Raw genomic sequence first — 13,440 nt, 5'->3', positions numbered from 1 at the left:
TATATATATATATATATATATATATATATATACTTTTTTTTTAACCATGTCTATCTCTTTTATCAATGTCTATATATTGGATTTGACATGCTTCATTAATCAATTATTAATACAATACATACACTAATCAATTATAAAATGGGTAGGGCTATTTGAACCCACCAAATTACTCAATAAACTTATTTACTAAATAAATCTACCATCAAATTTTGTAATTTTTAATTTTTAATTTTACTCAGTAAACTCACTTAAATATCTAATATACCCTTACTAAACCCAATTTTTCTAATAATAGTGATTTTACTTAAACCCATTAAATTTATTTATAAACCCATTAAATTCTTCTGAAAAATCGGTTGAATATAAGTCAAAATCTTCTTCTGAAAAAATAAAAAAAGAAACAAAAGGAAAGGAAACGAATTTATTGCTTTTAACATTTCAGAATACATTCATGAGATACTTGTTTGAAGGTATTTGAAGTTGATTTATAAAGGAAACCGAAAGAAAACCTCCAAGGACAAGAAAATGCTTTCTTGGAGTGAAAAGAAAAATCTTTGACGAAGGACACTAAATATTTGTCTGTTATGTTGCTGGTTTTGAATGTATCTCTCTATCAATTTCGAATGGAAAAGAAAAAAAAAATAAAAAATCAAATGTAAATAAAAAAATTTCATATCTATTCATGATTCAAATTATTGTCAATATTGTTTTGTTCCTCCATCAAATTAATATCCATCAAATCAATAACAACCAACTCTGTTGCTCTAAATCGAATCACATGTGTCATTTAACAAAAATATATGGCTTGATAGAAGAATCACAGCTCTTGATTGATTAGGGTTTAATAAAAATCTTATTAGAGTTCTATAAAATTATGTTGAATATAAAGATGAGTTCAAAGAATACAAATTTTAATTTTTCTTTCTTTTTTATTATATTCTAATGTTCATAATTATAGTTTAATTTAGGGGTATTTTAATCATAAAAAATTATTTTAAAAAATAAATTTATTAAGTAATTTGGTGGATTTAAATAACCCAACCCTTACAAAATAAATAAATAATTCTCAATTTTTTCAGAAAGGATATTATTCCATCAATGCGTCCGTGATCATCCCCACATTAACTAACTACCCAAACCGCATAGACTTCCCGTCATCAAAGCGAGCAATACAAAATTTTTAAAAGAAAATAATAATAATAATAATAATAATAATAATAATAACTGATTAATTAATTAAATTGACAAACGAAAGTACAGAGGATGAAAGAGGTTTTTGGACTTCTTGGACTTCTTCTCAATGGTAATCTCTTCGGGCTTCTTCATATTAACATCCTTTCTGAAAAATTTCACCTTCAATTTACTTTCGGCTCAAATTTCAGAAATTGATAATCTAAGAGATTGAGACTTTCAGAGAAAGCAAATGGGAGAGAAAAAAAGAATTGTTTATTTATTTTCAAAAAGATGGTAATTTGGGAAATAAAGGAGATAATTAAAAAGTCGGGGTTAAAGATACAAATATCATTACCCTTTATTGTAAGAGTAGAGAGGGAGAGAGAGAAAGAGAGATATATATTTTATTTTAAAAGAATAAAATCAATAGAGGGGTTTTAAAAGGATTTTTTTTTTTTTTAATTTTATCATGGACCCACGACATAGCTAATTCTAGCTTCTTAGAATGGGTTTGGGCTGGGCTTTAGGTAATGTTCTAGACACAGGCCAGTTCAATGTTTGTCTCTATAAAGCTTTGGGAAATTAGACGTGCTATTGGCAGCCCCCTCAAAGTCCTCTTGCAGCCCCTTCAACATATTTATTGTTTTAACCTGAGTTAAATCGCTGTATTAAGTTTTAACCCTAGCCGGGAGTAGATGGCAAGCCCAAAAACTTCTTTGGTTCTGCAGGATCAGTAACAATAACGGCCTGGACATCTTCTTTTTTAAGCATTGAACAAGAAGCATTTTGGTTTCTTTACCTCTCAAGTGAAATTGGCACGAGAGTGATAAATATGCAAGAACATGTATTTCACTCTTTCAAGGATGATTTCTACCAACTTTCTTTCACCTATTTTCTTCTTCCACCACCGATGTTGAGTTCTTTCAACGGTTAAATTCGTTGAAAATACAAATTTCTTAAACTTTTCAATTACACTTTAGGTCTTTATTTTTCATTTGATTAATGCCTGAACACTAAGGATTAGGTAAAAGAACAGAGGTTTAACGAGTATTGGAGAATTTATACTAAAAGGGTGTTGTAAAAAAATTGTATGTTTTTTTTAGTTATTTTAGTGAAGAAAATATAGAAAAGGGAATTTCACATTGTTATAGGTAAATTTATGATCAAATGAGGGAACACCTCTGAAAGAGTACAACTCTAAACCTTGGCCTACAAAATTTGGTATTATTGTCTTGCTCATTGATTTAGAGCATCTAAATTAGATTCATAGTATTTTTCAAAAAAAAAAATTATACTTGTAAAAATAATAGTTGTCTAGGCTGGACATTTTAAATACAAACTTTGAATATATTTTTCTGTGTTTTAATGCATCCGCATTTTTCACACTAGATAAAGACTGCTCGTAAAGATTTAGATGTTGCAATAGCATGATAAATTGGTCAACTAAAATGGGCTTAATGTGACCAAATTGCCATGTTGCAAATGAGGGTAAGTGCTAGCTAGCTCAAGCTGCTCAACATCTCTCCCTTTCATCCTCTCCAAAGTCTTAAAAACTTTCATCCATGATTGCACTCGCACATGTTCGCTCGTCCAAGTGTCTCCCCGTGAAGAATCAGTACAACTGTCAAAAAACGAACAAATTATTAAATAAATAAATAAATAAACGATCACAACAAATTATAAAATTTGTACTTACCTACACGTACTACATTATTCGCTTTTGTCACCTACCCTTGTTGCCCCTACATTCCTCTCTCGCTCACCAGTCACCACTCATTTTCTTTCCCAATTTTGCAACCCTGTCTGGACTTTTGATAGGCACCTCCAAAAAGTTAAAGAGAATGCACAACATCATATGCATGAGAAGCCACAAGATTAATGAATTAATTTACATTAGAGACTTTGTTATTAGCCAGACTGTAAAGAAGAAACTACAATATCTGTACTTTACAAGCACCAAATAATTTGAAATCCAAAACCCAGAAAAGAAAACAAATACAAGACATAAAACAAAAGTTTATAGTACACCAAATTATGAGTCCACTGTGTCTGCCAACTCAAAAAAATGAGCAAGAGTAAAACACAGTCACTACTCTCTATTTCTAACTACACTGACAGCTTTGCATTAAAGCTTTTAAACAGCAAGTTGCTGTTGTTGCTTTTGTTGTGAGGTGGTTTCGTCTTCGTTGAAACACGAGTGGAGCTTCGCTGATCTTGCAATGCTTAAAGATGATTCTGCTACATTTAGTGGAGGCTGTAGCAGTAGCATCTCTCTTTGAAGATAGGTACAGTAAGTGTGAAAAGCATTTGGGGTCACATTTAAATGGAAACTCAATCCAAATAGAAAGTCCAATTCAAGAAAGTTCATTTCTATTGTGCTGATTCCTCCAACTTTTGCATAGTAAGCATTGTTGTAGTACCTGAAAATTAATTATTTGAAAAAGAAAGAAAGAACCTTAGTTTGTAAAAAGTCAAAAATGCAAAATGTGAGTTACTAAAAGAGACATGAAAATGGATTTGCCAATTGCCTCAACTTTTAAAGCACATGCATTTACATTGGTATGGTGATAAAAGGAGTTATTGATTTTTAATTAAACAATTTGCACACTTACAGAAACATCTTCATCCATCATACATCATATATATATATATGTATATATATGCATTTTGGCTGTTTATCTGGAAACCAGCAAGGGATTCACACGACTAGATTTAGTTGGGATTTGGGAAGTAGAAAATTCAAAATGCTTCACAAAATTCTTCGAGATTATAGCCAGAAGCTCTAGAAGATATCAAAATTCACTAAATTAAAGCTAAACTGTGTATGCATCAAATTTCAAGAAAATCAACAAAACCCGATTTCAAATTCAAGAAATTCATAGCTTATAACTTACATGTCATCCAAGAACTTAGCAGCAACCATGACACTGGTGATAAGCAAGCGATGAACATTGAAAGAATTGATTGGCAGCGAGGGTTGCCTTTGAACGAACCGATCAAGATAAACATATGCAACGATGAAACAAGAAGGGCTACAGTTTGCATACTTGAAAATTCTTTCAAGATAGCTTTGAATTGAGATTGAAGGGCGAGTTAGGCCATGAAAGACTGAGATTTTTTGAGGCTGAAACCGACAGTTAATGTCGTTAGATTCGGAAACCCTTTGAAGGAAAGAAGAGAGAAAAGTGATGAGCTTTGTCATTACATTCGGATTCTCTAGCTCTGCCATTGATGAGCAAAAACTTTTTCTGCGTGGAGTTTTGTCAATGCTCAAGTTGAGCTATTTAAGGTTTTAAGAAAAAAGAAAGAAACAGGTTCGGTGGTCAATGGGTGGCAACTTTTACGGAAATTTAATGAAATAACCCAAATTTATGGTAATTTATAAAAATGTTCTAAATTCTCATGTCGTAAAGCATTAGTTTTGTGTTATGCTCGTTTTCTCACCCAAAAATAAAAAATAAAAATGTTATAAATTAAATTTCTCTCTCTCCCTCTTTTCAGTTAAAAAAAAAAATCATTCAGATAATAATGCCTAAGAGAAACACCATCAACAAACATAGTCGATCGTCTATATAGACATATATTTGATGCGGTTGATATGCCGAATTAACATGTGATTATACTTTATAGCATTATTATTAAAGGTGATCTTTTTTTTATATTAAAATTGGAAAAGTTTAATTTGAATTGCTTTTATAAATTGTATATATATATATATATAGCCAATTTATATATATCCAACTATTTTTGAACAAATTAAAAGAGCCCTCGAGAATTTGAATTATGACTAGCATGTCCCAATTAGTGGGGTATTGAATCTTTTGAGTTCTTTTTGAGGTGCAAGTTTTGGGCTTTTGAGTTGGGTTATGATTATTTAATTTCAAAGTTTGATCTGTGTGAGAGGGAACGAAAGGTGGGTATCATAGTGGATACTGGTGGGTATCATAGTGGATTAGTATCTTTATCTGAAAAGAGACGGATGAAATTGAAGTTTACGGTGATTTATTTGTGGTAATGGCGATGGCAATGGCATGTCGTACCCATCATGTGATTACATGTGAAATTTTTTAATTTAATTTGTGGGTTCCACATTTTTGAGATCTTGCATGTGTGATGAATGAGTCCTCACAAATTACAATTTCGTGATAGAACATGGGATTTGCTATGCTGGTCCACAGCATGAAGTACATGCTCCAAATACATGTATGCTCAAAATTATGCGTTTATGGTTCGTGCATGGCTCGGGTTCAGGGCATGTTTAAGTAGCCGCCAGATTGAAAGATCCAAATAGATTTGCATAATCTGTCTGCAAATCCAACAGCACCCTTCTCTTCAATCTTTGTTGTTAGTTAAATGTTAATAATAACAACAACAGTATTCATTTTAATTTTAAGATAAAGTAAATACATCAATAACAATATAAATTCATTTTTATTTCAATTCTTACATTTTAAGTAAACAACTTATTCTAATTTACATTTCTTATTTTGATTACCAATCAACAAGCGCACCAATAACTTCCAAGCTTCTAACGTGATGGTCCATAACAATAGTTATTTCATCAAATGGACCATAGTACCCCAAATCCATTATCATTTAAATTGATTCATACAACTATGATACCCTAGTTCGGACTATTTTATAAACAATATGTATATACAACGCAATATTATAATCTAATGATCACAAATTTTGTAACACTTTTGAGAGTTTGCATTAGACATTTCAATTCAAATTAACTCGTAAGTTTGTAAATCTAATGAAAATGGTCTGATTGTTGTAGCATATATAGTGGTTATAAGATAGTTTAAACTCGACAAAATAATAATAGTAATAGAAAAAGTAATTAGGATCAAGGGCATGAGAAGGAAGAAAAAAAAAACAAATTGACAAGAAAATTAGTTGTATTTAGGAAATGGGTGTGGGATTAATCGCGTGTACGGTGGCAAGTTACGTATTTGAATCCCCAAGCCATGTGCTGTCCCATGTGAATTCTCCCCTTACATCATATAATTTGTACCACAGTTCACAAATAAAATAAACAATTACTATATTTATGTATGTATAATATAAAGATTAAAGACCATACATACGTAATGGATTAAATTAAAAACATGCCCACTTCACTTACACATTCTTTATTCAATTGCATTTCTTGTAGTAAGGCCTCCCTCCAACTCCAAGCATAAGCCCAGGATTTTGGAGATCAGCTGCTACGAATGAAATTGTATTCGTATTTGTTCGGCTCCCTGCCGCACATGCTATTGGTTTTTGGGCATTTTCTTTTTTTAATCATGTCTTTTGAATTAAATTTCCCACCGACGGCTTATTTTGTCAAGTAGCTTAATAAAGATTGGCTGAAGAAGCAGAAAGATGCACTGGAGCCTAATCCACGAGACGCACGTGATCAAGTTATGTGGACATCGGGTCTAATCTTTGGGAAAGGAGAGGTAATATCTGGTAAATTTTGAAGAGAAAGTCTCTCTCCTTTCTTCTTTTTGCTAGTAAAATTATTGTATGAAAAGGTTGATTTAGAGCTTTCCAAATTTGCATTTCATGTATTTAGAGGTTCATAAAAGTGGATATATTTGACATTGGTATATTGTGTGATAGTGTAAAAAGACCTGTTTGTTATGTTGTGCGAATCTTGATAACACATGCTTAATGGTTTAATCTTAGATCAGTTTGCTAATATTTATCATTAACTTTTCCTTGTAGGGCATTGTCAGGTTAGAGACTGAATACGGGACTCTTCATGTGAAAGTAAGTTTTCTTGAGAGATAATTCGCATCATCACTATCTTTAAGTTGCAGCTAAGTAATACTTCTATTGCATATACGTCTTTCGCATTTCCCACTTGCTAACTGTAACCTGAAAAGTCCCATCTTTGTTGGTCCTTCTTTTGTCATGCGTCCAAGCCTTTATGATTGCTATTAAACATTTGACCATAATAGATCCGCGGTGTACAAATCAAAGTTTCATAATCCTCATCATCATGAATTCTTTTCCTCTCCCTGACCTTCGTTCTGTACTTGCATGGGCTTGAAGTATTCTTGTTGTTCACATTGTGATGTCACAGTATCATATTTGGCATTTAATTACTGTTAGTGGTACCTTATTTCTTATCCTTATACTCGAGTTCAGCTACTCACCATGATTCTCTTAATGGAATGGGTCTCTCTTGCGTATCGGTCGGCTTCCTTTATGATCTTTGGTTTTGCAGCTTTTGCCTGATAGTGCCCCCTTATCTGTTGCTTATATGCTGGAGCTGTTGGCCTCTCGACATTGTGTGGGATGTCAGTTTCATCGTGCAGAGAGCCGAGGGACCCATTGGATACAGAAGGGAATCACATTGAAAATGTAAGGCCTTTTTGACATTTACGAAACGCACTATTCGAATATCCTCATCATTATCGTCGTCACAAAAATGCTGGTTCACTTGACAGGCTCCCGGAGGATACGGCCCTCCATTTGCTTTAATTCAAGGATCGCTTGAAACACACAGTATCACGTTCAAAGAAATTCCATTAGAGGTCTGTTCAACCATAAGGAGAGGGTCGGTAGCGTGGGTTGGTTCCGGCCCGGAGTTCTTCATCAGCTTGGCTAATCACAATGAGTGGAAAAAAGTATACACTGTCTTTGGTATTGTTCTTCCCCGAAGATATGGCGATTGCTGAGAGAATTGCACGGCTTCCGACCAAACAGGAGGTCTGGAGCAATGTCAATGTGTCTGTCTTGGAAAAGCCCATTCCCTTGAGATTTCGTAGAATCAGTACAAGTCAAGCAACTCTTTAAACTCACTCAATACACGTATATAGACGTATATACAATTACAAAACCGCCCTCTTTGTCTTGAGTAGAGTGAACGCGGTTCTCGTCCTGCACTTTCCTGGTTTGAGTAATCAAATTCGAAATTCAAGGTTGTTTTTGTTCCTCGTTTGGTACTTTAGCACCACGCATATATCTTTTCATTTTGTGTTAAAGTTTCAAGTTCTAATAACATCTCGTTTCTTTGCCCGTCACCAAAGGTGGGCTTGGCCTGGGCCGGGGCCGCCTCCATTTTGTAAAGCTAATGAAATACAAGAAAGAATCAATAAAGCGACTCCTTCAAAAACGAAAAACCAAGAAGGGGCATTTTGCACGTCGAATTTTACAGACAGAGAACAACCCAACCAAAGAACACATTTCTCTAGCCGGCATCCGTCGAATTTTATAGAGAAACAGAATGACAAATGATCATACATTATTGAAATAATAAATGGGACTTACAGAATAATTGTTCACTCATCCCCAGGATGCTTTAACGCTTGCGACTGACTGCAGCGGAATTTGTTTTAAGATCCAAATTATCTAATGATGCAGATCATCAAAAGTTCTCCCTTCTGCATGGTTGCTGCAGATACAAAGAGTCCAACCCACACAGCGTATTATCAACAAGAAAAATCCCCCAGAAAAGAAAATTGAGGAAATTTTTATGATAAAAGGAAAAGGAACAAGTTTTCAAGAAAACCCAGAAAACTTGCATAAGTTGCCTTCCCACATTTACTACCTCAACCAATAAAAATCAAAGCCTCAATCATTCAGCATAGGAAGGGGCAGGAAGAAAGGGAAATGGGGCAACAGAAGCATATGCTACAGGTGCGCGCACTTGTCTGCCAAGTGAGGAATAATAACTCAACTTCTTTTTCCTATTCATATCTTCACTCTCAACGGGGACAGTCTCTGAAGATGAAGAAAGCTCGACAATCTTCTCTGAATCTTCTTCTGGTAGGGATTGCTGGTTATCAGTGAGACGGTGAAATAGGAGCCCGGACATAAAGACTGGAAGATACAGGAGGCTAGCATGAAACATCTTTCTGGCTTTTTGAGTAGTTCGGTCTCGATAGAACGAAAACGCCGCAGCACTTATTGCTAGAGTGATCAGTGATGATTCAAGACAAAACCAACCAGAAGTCACCCCCCCTGTGGGCAAAGCACATTAAGTTTTCAAAGGTGAAATGGGATCAATCCTTGCAAGAAACTAAGATAAGATCAAACATATACATGCAATTTCATTAAACCTGCTTGATATAGAAATCAAGAGGAAACAGATTTCTAGAAAAACAATTCATTCCATATAGTTTATAGAAGAAAGGTCTTAGCAGTTCACATGTTAAGACAAAAATTTATTGCAGCTAATGTGAATTAAGCATCCTTGTTCTATAGTAATTGATATCTAATGAAATCCTGCACATAAATGTTTACCCAAAAATGAATGAATGAATGAAAGAAAGAAAGACATTCTTTGGTAGAATGCAACTCACAATCATAGGCCAAGTATCCCAAAGGGACCAGATACAGGCAGTTCCTGAGGGCCACCAAAGCAGTTCTCTGACCGGAAGCATCAGCAAGTGAGATCATCCTATATCTGGAGAGGCAATGCATAATAAAAATGAGATATGCACTAAGAGCAGAGTACACTGTTAATAGACTTCACTAGCTTAAAAACTATCGCTGCAAAACCATTGAACTGATACCAAAGAAAATTATTATGGGTACTGCCTGATGATCAAGTGAGGATTCACTAAATATTTCAAACATGAATCAATCCATCTACTACGACAAATATACATACCCTCCGGCAGCATAATCGTTGCGGCACAAGTACGCAAGAGCCATAAAATGGGGTATTTGCCAAAAATAGAGAGCTGCAGGGAGAATCATTCCATTTAGAGAAACATGGCCAACAGCTGCAGTCCACCTGAGAATCAGAACAAACAGATAAGCATGAGCCTGCATCATGCATGATTAATATGTTTTGACTTAACGTCAAAGTATGAAGTCAGGTTGAATTATGATTCTAGAAATATCAATCTGATTCTATATCAATCAGTCTGATCTCCATGGTTTCATCAAAATTGTGTAAGGAATACATTAACTAACCACTTTCTGCCAATACTGCATTTCTTAATAACTTAATTGCTAAAGTGATACTAATTCTTCATCCCATCCATTAAGCTCAGCGTACCAAATTAGGATGAAGAAGTCCCATCACATATTGAACTCGAAACGTGCATTAAATATCAATTCAGATGGTAGCACTTGCTATACAAAGTGCAAAAGCACTTTTCTCTAATACAATCAAAGCATAACTGTCAACCCCAAATCAAACGTGGGGGCAAAAAAAAAGACAAAAAAAAAGAAGCCTAAAAAATAAAGAAGAAATTACCCAAGAAGAGGTGGAATAGCTCCAACAATAGCCCCCACCCACGTATTGACCGGGTGAATCTGCTTCAATGGCGTGTACACAAATGCATAAAGAATAAGGTTAGAGGCTGCAAGCCCAGCTGTCAACATATTAGCCTGCAAAAACCTTGTCATCAAACTCCACTATTAGTCTCTCCGCTCAGAGAAAATCACACAAATGGTAAAGAAAAGGAGAGGCAGCAATTGAAAAAAAATTTATTGGGTCACCTTCCATGCCAATAAAGCAGTGCCAGCAACACCAACAGAAGATGCCCAGGTGACAGCATGGCGTACCGAAATTCTGCCAGAAGGCAGAGGTCTTCGCATTGTTCGCTTCATTTTGGCATCATTGCTTATCTCAAACAACTAGGGGGGGAAAAATCAGTGAAATACCAACAACGCACCACATGTTTTATAACATAACAAAAGATGCTTCCTCGAACCTGATTAAGAGAATTAGCAGAGGCAGCAACCATCATAGTGCCAGTACAGGTCCAACAAAGTCCAGCTAAATCAATGGTACTTCCACTCCCCAATGCAAATCCAGTTCCTGATGTAGCAACAACTAACATGCTGCATACACAATAATACAAAATAGTCTAATTATGCTTTTGAAAAAAAAAAAATTATTAAGATTAGTGATGAACATGAACCTGAGGCGAGCTTTGGAGAGTTCCCAATAGCAGCGACCGTAATGGCGAATCAACGAGAACGGATCAGCAGCTGCACCGGTGGCCGAATCCGAAGCTGAAGCTGAAGAAGAAGATCGTACACCGTGGCATTTTCTGTTTACGAGAAACCCTAATTCTGTCGATGAATGTTGACTCCGATTGGACTGAGAATAAGATATAAGTCGTCGGACGACGACGTTTCTCCACATGTTTTGGTATTCTGGTGAACCCTGGATTAGTTGAATTTGCTTGGTTTCATGAAACCGAGTATTGCTAATGAATTTTCCAGATCATTTATTTATTTATTTATTTTTATTTTTATTTTTTGTTTTTAAGGGAGCAATCCGATCTGCAATGGGGTTTTCTGACTTCGAGGGGTCGAGTGATGTGCGCCGTGCGTGCCTGTTATGTTGGGCTAATATCGTGAAGACCCCTTGGCTTTTTGCTAATCTTCAATGTTTAGATATACAACAGGCTGGTTTCTTAAACGGACTTCCGTTTCAATATGTTTGACTGAGCATGCGTATGAATAATATAGCCATAAATACTTATAAATATGAGATAATATAATTGATTGAATGGAAATGTAAATAATAAAATTAATTTTTTAATTTAACTAATTAAATTATTAACGCATCAATTTGTATAAAAATGTTTTTGACCTTATAGGTGGTGGTGTATCCCTTCCCATTTGTCCCCATAAATGGCTCATTAGGTTTGTTAAAAATTAGATCTTTGGAATTACTAGTGTTCCAAACAAATCGTTTCCTATTCCAGCTTTGTTGTTTTCTAGTAAATTGTGAAGACTGGGCCACTTGGGCTTTCGCTCGGTGGTGAATCACTACTCTCAAAGTTAAGCAAGACTACGAGAGTAGTGTTTCGAGTCTTCAGAAGTTCAATCTCTCTCAATTAAGTAAAAAATTGTGTAGAATTAATTTGTCAATCTTTCTCCCTTATAAAATGCAAATGGAACAAAGATATCTCTCGCTTGTGAGGATCATATATCTAAACATATACTTTATAAAATTAATGTAATAATATAAATCTCAATTATATATTTGATTGTAAATATCAGTATAATGTCTACTTTAATAGCAATTGTAAATATTTATATAATACAGTAATATGATGTGTAATCAATATTAAAAAAAAAATTTGTGAAGACTTGCACTCTTTTATTATTATTGTTGTTGTTGTTGTTGTTATTTTGAAAAGAATGGAGGCTTGCACCATCAATTGGAGATCAAAGAACATTTTATCACTTTATTAGAAATCAAACAGAATGTTGTCTCTATGCAAAACGTAATACAACAGAGATTTCACGTGATAGTTGATATCACAATTATTGAAAATGCCTTCAAGCTCCTCACCACTACAGTTTTATGCACAATTCAGATCAAAACTGCAATTGTTCTATTGAAGAATAGAAAGATTATGCACTGGTTAATTCTTAGTCACCTTTGATTATTATTAATCTGCGGAGAATAGATTTTGGATCAGTCTTAAAACTAGTTCACTAACAGGCGTCTTGGCCTGAAGTAGCCAGATGGTACATATGGCATCTGACACGGTAAATTGCAAACCAGGCTATATTCTGGAGAGAGCAAGAGATCCTGAAACTCATATTCTGCAGTTTAAAACTGTCTTGTGGAGGGAAAAAAATAATAATAATAAGAAAATAAAAAAATCACAATTAATGACAATAGTTGAACAGATTTCAGGGACTCAAAGCAATCAAGAACGATCACCATATGCCATCAAGTGAACATCTCAAGGAGATTATCATGGTTTATAGCTAAAATTGATGATTTGCTTTAAAGATATTCAGAGACAACTCAAGAAAGAAATCAGAGATCCCAAAGCAAATCCCTGGACCAGAAAAAAGCAAATGGATAAAGCTCAGACATGAAGGGTAGATCTTTGAGATGTAGCATGTTTACAAAATAGTGTACCCATTTCAAGCAAAAAGCAACACAGCTTTTACACACTTGAATCATGTTGCTTGAATCATGTGACAGAATTTAAATCGAGCAGAAAAATTCCAGGCAACACTATTTAAATTTAGCAGAAAGAAATTCCAATTGAATTTACACCAAGAAATTTCTCTAGCCTCTACATAACAAGAAAATTGTTGTGTACCCATACAAATGGCATTCAGACCTATTCCAGGCATAAATCTTGTGTGTAGCAGATACCTTGCTAAGAGCTAAGAAAAAGGTGAGCTTAGAATTTATTTACAACATTCCTTCTATAAAGGAATCATATACCAAGAAAGTTAATTTACATCCATCTCAAGTTCTTTTTCCATTGACCATTGAGTGCATAATTGGTCATTGAACAGCGAACAACAAATTAAATTGCCATAGCCCAT

General features: G+C 34.5%; 2 protein-coding genes and 1 pseudogene across 3 annotated transcripts; 1 reads left to right on the top strand and 2 right to left on the bottom strand.

The window, feature by feature from the left end:
- Positions 1 to 3,048: 3,048 nt before the first annotated feature.
- Positions 3,049 to 4,514, bottom strand: LOC127901105 (cyclin-U4-1-like). Its single transcript, XM_052437269.1, has 2 exons — positions 4,068 to 4,514; positions 3,049 to 3,593 (listed from the first exon to the last, which is right to left on the bottom strand). Exons 1-2 carry the CDS (start codon positions 4,400 to 4,402, stop codon positions 3,308 to 3,310), a joined length of 621 nt encoding a protein of 206 aa, XP_052293229.1. The 5' UTR covers positions 4,403 to 4,514; the 3' UTR covers positions 3,049 to 3,307.
- An 811-nt stretch (positions 4,515 to 5,325) lies between these two features.
- Positions 5,326 to 8,173, top strand: LOC127900873 (uncharacterized; annotated as a pseudogene).
- A 112-nt stretch (positions 8,174 to 8,285) lies between these two features.
- On the bottom strand, positions 8,286 to 11,451 carry LOC127901104 (protoheme IX farnesyltransferase, mitochondrial-like). Of its 2 annotated transcripts, XM_052437267.1 has the most exons (8): positions 11,052 to 11,451; positions 10,842 to 10,971; positions 10,627 to 10,764; positions 10,382 to 10,515; positions 9,788 to 9,913; positions 9,477 to 9,580; positions 8,723 to 9,135; positions 8,286 to 8,566 (listed from the first exon to the last, which is right to left on the bottom strand). In XM_052437267.1, exons 1-7 carry the CDS (start codon positions 11,276 to 11,278, stop codon positions 8,750 to 8,752), a joined length of 1,245 nt encoding a protein of 414 aa, XP_052293227.1. In that variant the 5' UTR covers positions 11,279 to 11,451; the 3' UTR covers positions 8,286 to 8,566; positions 8,723 to 8,749. The 2 variants fall into 2 exon arrangements, with proteins under 2 accessions (XP_052293227.1, XP_052293226.1); XM_052437266.1 differs by having other exon boundaries at positions 8,286 to 9,135.
- Between the last annotated feature and the right edge of the window lie 1,989 nt (positions 11,452 to 13,440).

This window comes from Citrus sinensis, chromosome 3 (assembly GCF_022201045.2).
Source record: "Citrus sinensis cultivar Valencia sweet orange chromosome 3, DVS_A1.0, whole genome shotgun sequence".
Classification (NCBI taxonomy): Eukaryota; Viridiplantae; Streptophyta; class Magnoliopsida; order Sapindales; family Rutaceae; genus Citrus; species Citrus sinensis.
This window is presented reverse-complemented; position numbering and strand designations above follow the sequence as displayed.